Here is a 9,578-nt window from a genome sequence, read left to right as displayed (position 1 = left end):
ACTAATATGTAATAGGTTTGCAAGTATTTTCTGGATGCTGTGGAAAAGAAACAGTATGGGTGGTTCTGGTCATGCCCCAATGGTGGCAAAGAGTGTCATTACAGACACGCACTTCCTCCTGGATATGTCCTGAAATCTCAAATGAAAGCACTCTTGGAAGAGGAGTCATCAAAGAAGATGGCAGTTGAGGACGAAATCGAAAACGAGGTTTGATACTCTTCTGGTTTCCCTAATCTGCTCGTTCGTAACTGCTAGGACCCTGAACTTGACTTGTGAGACCCGTGTTTTCTTGTTCTATGTTTCAGCGTGCAAAACTGCAAACCGCAACACAGATGACTCCTGCGCTATTTATGGAATGGAAGAGGAAGAAAATAGCTGAGAGAGATGCAGGTTTGGCTGCTTCTCAAGCAGAGAGAGCTAAGAACGACCGTATGAGGTAATCCCATTCATCATTCTGATATCAATCTTCAATGTGACTCTGTTTTGTATAAGCTGACTCATTGTGTGGATTGTTAATCTCAGTGGTCGGGAGCTGTTTCTGTCGAATGCAAGCTTGTTTGTGGATGATGCTGAGGCTTGTGAAGAATACGAGAGGGAAAGAGAGCAGGAAGAGACTGAACAAAAGGTGAGATCTCTCACTCTCACTCTCACTCTCACTTATTATTTAAACCAACCAAGTCATGTAAAAGGAATCTTGATATTTCGCTTTTCAGGCAAAGAACAAGGAAACAGAAGCAGGGACGAGCAAGAGTAGTGGTGATGGTGAACAGAGTTCGAAACAAGTCGATGAAGAAGATGAAGACGATGACGATGATGATGACGACTTGGACATGGATGAGCTGGATGAACTGGAAGCAAGCTTGTCGAAGACATCGATCCAGATTCGTGAGCCAAACAATGAAGGGTCATCTTGAGATGGAAACATGGTTCAAGAGAAACAAGTGGTGGAAGAGAGAAAGCACATGTTTTGTTTTGTGTACTTTCAATAGATTGGATTTTGCAGACACAAATCCTATTTGAGGGTGTTGAATAATCTTTGTTACTGTCTTAAATGTCTTCTCATTCAAGGACTAGTAGTCTCTTTTTGTGTCATATTTTACATGTGAAGTGTGTCAACAAGTCCTAAACATAAAAACTTATCAGTGGAAATACAAATTTCTAGGAAAAAAAGACTAAGGGGGTGTTATTGGATTGTGGTTTTTAAAGGAGTTTGATGTATTTAAGAATCAGGTGTTATTTAATTGGGTATTTTTAAAAATCCATTAAAATCTAGTGTTATTCAATATCTACTGGATTTTGTGTGATTTTGGATTTCAACGTACTTTGCTTCTAAAATATGAACAAACACAATACCACACTTTTCTCAATCATTTCATTTTCTTCTCCTCTCTTTAGATGGATCTCTAGCCTTTGACATATTATTGTTTGATTTTTTTTCTCAATCCTTTTATATAATCACACTTATTCATCAGATATGTATTATTTTTGAGAATTTTTTTTTTGTGTTCTTTAACTTTTTTTTCTGGGTTCATGATCTATAATTTTTTTTTTGGTTTATGATATAATCACACTTTTTTTTTCTGGGTTCAATCTCTGTTTCTTCCTCCTCAAACCCTTTGTATATAATCACACTTATTCATCAGATCTGTGTTTTTTTGTATTCTTTAATTTTTTTTTTCTGGGTTCATGACATCTGGGTTCTTTAATTACACCAAAAATCTGGATTGAAAACAAATATAGTTTAATTCAAGTTTTCTATGACATGTGTAAAAGTCTGGGTGTTATTAATTTAATATAATTTTGGTGTATAACACAGTTTATGGATATATATATATTTTTTTCTAACAATAACTTTTTAAAAAATCCATAACAATCACCAAAAATACATTATCGATGACTTTCAAATCCACCTTATATGCATTATAAAGTCCACACAAATGCATTAGACTTTTAAATCCACTAATGTCCTGGATTAATTAAAATCTATTAAAATCTTCAATCCAATAACACCCCCTAAAGAAACAAATAGGTAGGTAGGGTTGCAATTTTATTCTGATTAATATTGAGTTTAATGATGAATATATCTAAAAAGGCAAAACAATATCTTTAAAATTTGGTTTTGACAAAAAAAAAAAAAAAAAAAAAAAAAANCCGGAAGAAGAAATCGCCATGGTAGCCGCATCAGTGAACCTCGCAAACATGACATGGACGTCTCTGAATTCAAATCCAGCACTCTCTTTCTCCATGTTAAGAGGAATCAAAAACTTCGGCATAGTACCTTTCAGGAGATGTTTGAAGCCGACTGTTATCGGAATCGCGTCGTGGCCACCACTCCGTTCTTCTTCTTCTTCTGTTAGGGCCATGTCTTCGTCGTCGTCTTCTCCATTGGAGGAGACTGTTAAAAAGACGGTGGCAGAGAACCCTGTCGTTGTTTACTCCAAATCCTGGTGCTCGTATGGTTCACTCTTCTTTATACATCACAATGCTTTTTGTTCAATTTAGAGGAATGGGTTTTGTTTATAGATGAGCTAGTTTGATTTCCCCAGATATCAATATTGATACTTTTGCTTAAATTTTAAAATGGTTTGTTCTTGTGGTGAAGATACTCGTCTGAAGTGAAGTCCTTGTTCAAGAGTCTTCAAGTTGAGCCACTGGTTGTTGAATTGGATGAACTTGGTATGCTTTCATCACTCTATTGTGTATTTATTTTCTTATACGGCTCTGACTAGTTTGCTATATTGGTTTTGCTTATGTGTTGATATTGTTTAGATCGGTGAAGGTTAAGCTTGTTAGAAGTAGCCTGTTGTTTCATTCAGCATTTAGACTAGATGAAGTTCATACTTGTTTCCAAGTAGATATGATTTTGTTCCTCTTCTAGTTGGCTTTGGTTGCTTGGTTGGTAATGTTTGTGGATTAGATTGTGATGAAGGGTTGATATATAGGGGGGTTTGTAATGGCCCGTGATACCTTTACATTTTGGAGGAGTTTCTGTGTGTTTGTCTCTGTAGTAATATTACTTTGAGGCAAAAGATTGGCTTGTTGATGAATAATCAATCAATTGCTAGGGTATTTGTAATGGCTTAAAACCTTACACATTGAAGATTCTTACCTGCCTGTTGATCTCAGACAGTATGCTTCTATTTTTGACAAACTGGAATCCAATTGCTATATGTTTCGTAATCTTATTATCTCTTGTGAAGATATGGTGACTTTCCAAAAACCATTTGTTCTTTGTTGTTTTGTTTTGTCTTTTTGGGTAAACCATCTCTCTGCCTCATGGTATTGGTCTTAAACATGAACAAATGTTTTGGTGGGTTTTTGGCATCTCCAGGTTCAGAGGGGTCGCAGCTGCAGAATGTGTTGGAGAAAATTACTGGACAATACACTGTTCCCAATGTCTTCATCGGTTAGTTATTTTTTTTCATTTGCATCAGTTACTACACTCATTACATTTTTCGTGATTCTCTTCCTGAAAAAAGAAACTTTAGTCACTGCATTTACGATGACCATCACATTAACAGATCTGATTTTGATATAATGTTTTTGTTCATGAACAGGAGGCAAGCACATTGGTGGCTGCTCTGGTACACTCTCTCTTCTTTTCTTTCCTCAACACTGATGTTCTTTTACGCTCAGACTGATCTTGTGTGTATTGGCCTCCAACATAGTACTCAATGCTGCATACCATTATTATTGAGCAGATACATTGCAGCTGTACAATAAAGGAGAGCTGGAGGGAATTCTAGCTGAAGCCAATGGAAAAACAGGTCAGGCCTAAGGGAGATTTAGAGATGGAACTGTTTGGAGATTTCTTCATGTTTCCTTTTTGTTTGATCAGCAGAACCTCTGAATAAAAATTGATTGAAGTCGAGATGATTTGGTGTTTGAATTTATTGTCTATATAGAGACTTTCAATAAGAATCTATTGTGTTTCTTTCCATGTAATTCAAATCCAAGTTAGTAAATAAACAGCCAGGCCGGAACCGGAGTTTGATCTGAATCACAACTTAGGAGTTTGCAACCAATTTCAGAGGTTGCTAAATGCATATGGGAAAATCGATCTTGAGATTGTAAAAGTTGATAAAACTTTTTTGGTACATATACGGTTAGGTTCAAGATTACAAAACAGACAAACCAGTTTAGAGATAAGAACCAAGTCTCTCATTTGACTTCTTCGATCTCGTCCAGTGCGTAGTTGTTGGTCGATATATTCGCGTAGTTCACCTTCGAGAACCGAACCACGACAGGATATCGGGTCTTCGGGTCCTGTCGATTTAAACCGGAGTATATAAGATGAAATGAAATCGAACCGTTTGATTGTAAACTTGGAAAGTAGATGTATTATCATTACCTGGTCGACGGCCACAACTGATCCAACGTTCTTGTACCAGTAGGATTCTTTCCTTAGAATCTTAACCTGTAATAATAAGTCCCCAAAATTTCACATTATTAGCACCATAAAACTCTTAAGGATGATGCTCTTATTAGTGCAATGTTTTCTAGTAATCTTCACTTACAGAGTTACAGGTCTCAAAAATTTCATATAAGTTTCACATTTGACCGCATAACTGTAAAAACTAATCTAAATAGACCAGAAACTTCAATTGTAGACTTGTAGTAGATACAAAACTCAGCTCAAATATATACATGCATCATAGATTATGTATGAGTAAGTGACCTTGGATCCTCTCTTGGGGCCAATCGGAGGAGGTTTAGCTTTGGCGGCCGGAGCTTCCTTCGGGGCAGCAGCAGCAGGGGCGGCGGTGGTGGTGGAAGAGGGCTCCGACGAGGGGGTTGCCGGAGATGCATCATCAGCCGCTCGGACTACTAGCCTCGAACCGAAGCTTCTCATTGGCAAGAAAGACACGACGGTGGCGCTCTTCGAAGAACCGCCGCCGCCGACTACAGCCGCCGTGACATTGGCCGTCAGAATAAATCGGGTAGCTGCTGACGTCATCGCCATCTGTGTGATATGTCTGAGGAGAGTGTACACGGTACAGAATGTGTTGGTTGTGTGTGTGATCCCAAAAAAAAAGAGACTTTGCAAACCAAAAAAAAAAAAAGAGGACAAATATTGAGATTGTTTTGGGGCTTAAACCGAATCGTTTTCGCCACTTGTAATATGACACGTGTGATCACAATAACTCATCATCAGTGTCTTCTGGATAATGTGATGACGTGGCAACTTCGAACAAAAAAAAAAAGTATCTATAGTGATTAGGGTTGCATTTTGGCGCCAAAATTCATTCATTTGTCTTCTTCTATCTCCGATTTCAAATTCTTGTGAATCGACGAGTGATGATGTGAAATCGCTGCTTCCTCATCTTTCATCTCCTTCGTGAATTCTATAGCAGCGTTTGATTTGAATCTGAATTACAATCCTCCGGCAGATTCGATTTCGGTGAATCAGTGATGAGAAGAAGGAATCACCGAACCAAAGCTGACGAAACCCTAAATAAGACCGATCCACAACAAATTGGGTTCAAGTTTACTAATCCGTTGAGCTCTCAGGCAAATTCAGGTACTCCAATTTCGTTTTCGTGACTGTGTGTTTGTGGGTGTGTGTTCGAATTTTTCATTCCTTTTTTTGGTTTTAGATTCGAAACGCAGGAGAAGGGTGAGTTTCGACGACGATGTCGATCATCACCGGATCCCCTTAAACGAAGCTCAGGTCGGACGATGTGAGTGTTCGCGTCTATCCATGGATTCACCTCAGATTTTAGAATATTGAATTTAATTGTAAAATCTCTAAAGTGTAAAATTGGTCATTTAACATTATTGCAGCGCAGCTTGATGCTGATGCCAAGACCTCTGAGTTTGCGTTCTTTAAGAAGTTAAAGTCTGGTTTTGGTCACTCATCTGAATCATCATCTTATGACTCTAATAAATCATCAAACAAGGCCAAGCAAAACCCGAAAACTTTCGAATCCAGAGTCAAACCAGGAGGTAGCAAATGGTTTTTTGAGGTTTATCATCTGTTCATTGATGGATAGTTTCTGCTTTTATTTTCATTTCTTCTTTCTGTTCTTAAAATCAGAACGTACAGCAGCAACGGAATGTGAAGCTAAAGATAGATCCAAGAGTTATAACTTCTCCACACCAATTCATAGTGCTACTAGACGTGGTAATTCATGTGGCTCTGCTATGTTACCTGGTGTCAATTTTCACTCAAAAGGGATTTTATACGTTTGTTAGCGGAACTGTTACTTCGATTTCTTGGTGTATGTTTGTGCTACATGATATGTTCTCTTGTATCTTATTGTGATACATGTGACAATCTTGTTTCCATTACATGTTGTTTACACATCTCTTACTGGTACTTTTGGGAACTATTGTGAACTATTGTGATCCTGTTAAGTTCTTCTGTTTTTTTTTTTGCTGTTTATAGAAAACTATCCGGGCAAATCTTCTTCATCATTGAGTAGAGAAGAGGACACAGTTCCAAGTGGTAGCAACCTGAGATCTGCAAGTCGAGGTAGACTTTGGATTTCCTAGTTCTTTCTTATACTGCTCTTACAATGTCAAAGAAGCAAAACATACTATACGTCAATAATTAAGAAACATGGTTTTTGAATTATCAGGAATCAGTGATGAGAAAGGAGACATATTCTTTTTTAAGAGAAAGAAACTGCATCAGTGTATCAAAGATACATGGTTTTCTGAAATCCCTGAGATTACTTCAAACGGGTAAACAATAGTTGTTAACTTGTCTAAATCTCAATACTTGTTTTTATAATGCACTCTGAAGCAAAACATTTTTCAGGCACTATTTAGTTTCTGTTCTCTTAACTCGGCTGTTCCCTGGTACTGAGGAGACACATGTAAGCTTGATAGAATCCCTGACTACTTGTCAATTGCTTATCTTGATCAATCCTCAGCACTTTTTGTTTCTTCTCAGCCCTCTAGGTTTTCCAAAGAGAGGACGGATAGAGTCAAAAGAAGAACGTTTGTTGATTCTCCTGGCTCAAAGTTTCTCAAGAGGTCTCATGAAAGCTATACAGAAGTTGACCACAGTCTGCAAATGGAAAAGGACAGATTGATCCCTTGGCAGGGTTGGCTGGAAAATAACATTACCCCGAGGCTGCAGTATCCAACAGGTCATGTTCAGAGTAGTTTTATCCCAAGAGATTCCGAAGAGATTAGATTTCCCATCTTATATCCTAGGGAATCAGTTTATCGACCTGAAGAGATTAGCTTCCCCATCTTATATCCTAAGGAATCATTTTATCGACCTCCACTGTTGAAACAGAAGGCTTGCCTGTCATTTCCTGTTGAAGAAGATTTGGACTCTTCTCCCATATCTAGCCTCCATTTCAGAAACTGCAAACCTCTTTCACTGAATAGTCATAGAGAAGATAGTGGATACAGCTCAGAGGACTTGTCATATGAACATAGAGACCCTTCATCTGCATTTCTTCTCGAGTGGAATACTGAAACCGCAAGCACCAGAAAGACAGATGATTTTCCACTTAGTTATCACACAAGACTCATCACGTATCCAAATGCATCATCCTCCTCTTTGACTGATAATCCATGGAGCTCTGACTATTCTCCATCCCATGATTTGGTTACAAGGGAGATGTACCCTTTACCTCTGCTCTCTCATTTCTCTTCAGGCAGTTTCTTCCTACCAACAACGAAGCAAACCAGCCATTTTGAGCCTGAACTCGAGAGGAATATTATCGATGACGAAGATGCGGTTGCTGCAAACCAGAATTTCCAGACATCTCATTTCACAAATAGCTCAGATTGTTTAGCCAGAGACTACACATACAATCGTAATCTTTCAAACTCTGCAGTGGATCATTGCCCTTTTAAAGTCCCTGGATGTGAAATAGTATCCTTCCCATTTTCCAGCGTCAGCAATTCACATATGTTGGAAGCATCAAGTCCTACGCAGAGTGATCGTTTTAAGTCTCACGATTGGATACCCTTTCGGTTTCAGTCACCTCAAACTTGGAATGATTCATAGAATGGCTATGACCTTAAAGAAGCAACTGAGAAAAACCAACCCGAGTTTGGTTGCCATAGGTCAGCATCTCTCTGACTTTGAACATTTTGTGTCATGTCACTGTTCTGCATTCGTTTAATGAACACATTTAAGTCAGAAGACATAGTAATTGATAGTTTTAGATCTTGTCCAAACTTCATTACTGATGAATTGATTGAAGGAGATGTAGATAAAAGTTATGATTCGATTCGTCATAGACTGATATATATGGTTGAGATGTTAAAAGATCTTTTAAATGAAAGTTATTTCATGGGGACATTAGTAATTGGTTACCATTCTTGACGTTTCTTCTTCGTCTTCTTTTTGTTTATGTCCTGTTTTGTTGATGAATCTCTTAGACCCTTTTCAACTACCAAATTAGTTGGAACCAGAATGAGAAAAGGTGGGATTAAAAAAGAGTAGAAGCATGTGATATGCGAATGCAAATATATGTGTATGATTAGTTATTTGATAATTGCTTCCTCCTTCCTAGTCATTTTGATGGCATTTCGTTACACATTAATTATTCCCCAATAAATATTGTAACTACGATTTCTTGTGTGTATGATCAGCTGAGAATGTGTAACCTTCAAATTTGTATGATCTTAATGCATATTCACCAACAAGATGCATATATCAGATCTTTAACTAAAACCTCTATAAATGTTTACTTAGCTACTTCTTGTAGTCTTGTTTTTTTTTCCCCCAGTTAAGATGATCACAGTGCATGCACTAAGAAGAAGCTTCACAGATTCTTAAACTAAAACTTCAGAAGCCTCTGCAAATGAAATTCTGGAGTTCAAATTGTTCTTGCTTTTGCAGAAACTGATCTAAGGACACTTAAAACCATCTCTAACGTTTATAATTTTTGTCACAACAATCTTTAATATTCAAACTAAGAGAAGAATAGTATCATCACGTTACAATGAAAGTAAGAATGATATAGAAATGGTATATACAACAAAAACAGATAGTTTCTTAAACCCAGTCTGCCACAGTATCATTAAAACCTCCTTCTCTTTGCTGACACCTTCCTGACCCAAACAGTATAATTTTATATTTATTTCTTTATAGTTTAATACTCTTAATTTCCATAAATACAAACATGAAACACCTATAGCCAAAAATCCAACGGTTAGTGGGGGATCACAAAACTAACTGGGTCAAAAAGTTAGTTCGCACTTAATGCAAATCGAACCGAAATTCTACGAACCGGTTGAGAACAGTTGAAAGTTTGATGGCCCCTAATTGGTTATAAAAACCGGTCCATGAATCATGATGTGATGTCTCTACTCTCTAACCAGAGAAACGAGAGAATTAATCAAAGCGTGCAGATGTGAGATGTGTCCACGTTGTTGTTGTCTACACTCTACATTGCCATATATAGAAAGGTTTTAATTTAATTGTTTAATAGTTTGGGATAGGTTTTGGGTTTTTTTACCGTTAGGAGACCTGGGGAAAAACTGTTACCGCAATGTTTGTCTTTGACTCTTTTTGTAGACGATACATGATATCGTATTTTATCGCATGTTTAAAACAATATTTAGTATTCTAAATATTATTATGAACCTAATTAGTTTGTAGAGTA

The 9,578-nt window shown here is 37.4% G+C and overlaps 4 protein-coding genes across 4 annotated transcripts; 3 read left to right on the top strand and 1 right to left on the bottom strand.

The window, feature by feature from the left end:
* Positions 1 to 7: 7 nt before the first annotated feature.
* Positions 8 to 1,304, top strand: LOC104773067 (zinc finger CCCH domain-containing protein 21-like). Its single transcript, XM_010497620.1, has 4 exons — positions 8 to 207; positions 306 to 436; positions 523 to 625; positions 714 to 1,304. The coding sequence occupies exons 1-4, from the start codon at positions 142 to 144 to the stop codon at positions 912 to 914; spliced, it is 501 nt and encodes a 166-aa protein (XP_010495922.1). The 5' UTR covers positions 8 to 141; the 3' UTR covers positions 915 to 1,304.
* Positions 1,305 to 2,129: 825 nt separating this feature from the next.
* On the top strand, positions 2,130 to 3,938 carry LOC104773066 (monothiol glutaredoxin-S12, chloroplastic). The gene is made up of 5 exons (XM_010497618.2): positions 2,130 to 2,453; positions 2,603 to 2,676; positions 3,332 to 3,406; positions 3,558 to 3,584; positions 3,702 to 3,938. Exons 1-5 carry the CDS (start codon positions 2,170 to 2,172, stop codon positions 3,776 to 3,778), a joined length of 537 nt encoding a protein of 178 aa, XP_010495920.1. The 5' UTR covers positions 2,130 to 2,169; the 3' UTR covers positions 3,779 to 3,938.
* Positions 3,939 to 4,048: 110 nt separating this feature from the next.
* Positions 4,049 to 5,053, bottom strand: LOC104773065 (photosystem I reaction center subunit IV B, chloroplastic). Its single transcript, XM_010497617.2, has 3 exons — positions 4,679 to 5,053; positions 4,352 to 4,417; positions 4,049 to 4,266 (listed from the first exon to the last, which is right to left on the bottom strand). The coding sequence occupies exons 1-3, from the start codon at positions 4,961 to 4,963 to the stop codon at positions 4,162 to 4,164; spliced, it is 456 nt and encodes a 151-aa protein (XP_010495919.1). The 5' UTR covers positions 4,964 to 5,053; the 3' UTR covers positions 4,049 to 4,161.
* A 209-nt stretch (positions 5,054 to 5,262) lies between these two features.
* On the top strand, positions 5,263 to 8,272 carry LOC104773063. Its single transcript, XM_010497616.2, has 8 exons — positions 5,263 to 5,521; positions 5,598 to 5,681; positions 5,785 to 5,946; positions 6,038 to 6,124; positions 6,389 to 6,475; positions 6,582 to 6,687; positions 6,764 to 6,821; positions 6,899 to 8,272. Exons 1-8 carry the CDS (start codon positions 5,413 to 5,415, stop codon positions 7,970 to 7,972), a joined length of 1,767 nt encoding a protein of 588 aa, XP_010495918.1. The 5' UTR covers positions 5,263 to 5,412; the 3' UTR covers positions 7,973 to 8,272.
* The last annotated feature ends 1,306 nt before the right edge of the window (positions 8,273 to 9,578 follow it).

This window comes from Camelina sativa, unplaced genomic scaffold, assembly GCF_000633955.1.
Source record: "Camelina sativa cultivar DH55 unplaced genomic scaffold, Cs unpScaffold00441, whole genome shotgun sequence".
NCBI lineage: Eukaryota > Viridiplantae > Streptophyta > Magnoliopsida > Brassicales > Brassicaceae > Camelina > Camelina sativa.
The sequence above is the reverse complement of the archived record's forward strand: the minus strand, read 5'-3'. Positions and strand labels throughout refer to the sequence as shown.

Bases quoted from the DNA above. Each gene is read 5' to 3' on its own strand.
- LOC104773066 (XM_010497618.2), top strand. From the start codon at position 2,170: ATGGTAGCCGCATCAGTGAACCTCGCAAACATGACATGGACGTCTCTG. The intron at 2,454-2,602 runs GTATGGTTCACT...CTTGTGGTGAAG, and splicing joins TACTCCAAATCCTGGTGCTC to ATACTCGTCTGAAGTGAAGT. The intron at 3,407-3,557 runs GTTAGTTATTTT...GTTCATGAACAG, and splicing joins TGTTCCCAATGTCTTCATCG to GAGGCAAGCACATTGGTGGC.
- LOC104773065 (XM_010497617.2), bottom strand. From the start codon at position 4,963: ATGGCGATGACGTCAGCAGCTACCCGATTTATTCTGACGGCCAATGTC. The intron at 4,418-4,678 runs GTCACTTACTCA...TTATTATTACAG, and splicing joins GCCCCAAGAGAGGATCCAAG to GTTAAGATTCTAAGGAAAGA. The intron at 4,267-4,351 runs GTAATGATAATA...TTAAATCGACAG, and splicing joins CAGTTGTGGCCGTCGACCAG to GACCCGAAGACCCGATATCC.
- LOC104773063 (XM_010497616.2), top strand. From the start codon at position 5,413: ATGAGAAGAAGGAATCACCGAACCAAAGCTGACGAAACCCTAAATAAG. The intron at 5,947-6,037 runs GTAGCAAATGGT...TCTTAAAATCAG, and splicing joins ATCCAGAGTCAAACCAGGAG to AACGTACAGCAGCAACGGAA. The intron at 6,476-6,581 runs GTAGACTTTGGA...TTGAATTATCAG, and splicing joins CCTGAGATCTGCAAGTCGAG to GAATCAGTGATGAGAAAGGA.
- LOC104773067 (XM_010497620.1), top strand. From the start codon at position 142: ATGAAAGCACTCTTGGAAGAGGAGTCATCAAAGAAGATGGCAGTTGAG. The intron at 208-305 runs GTTTGATACTCT...TCTATGTTTCAG, and splicing joins AGGACGAAATCGAAAACGAG to CGTGCAAAACTGCAAACCGC. The intron at 437-522 runs GTAATCCCATTC...TGTTAATCTCAG, and splicing joins GCTAAGAACGACCGTATGAG to TGGTCGGGAGCTGTTTCTGT.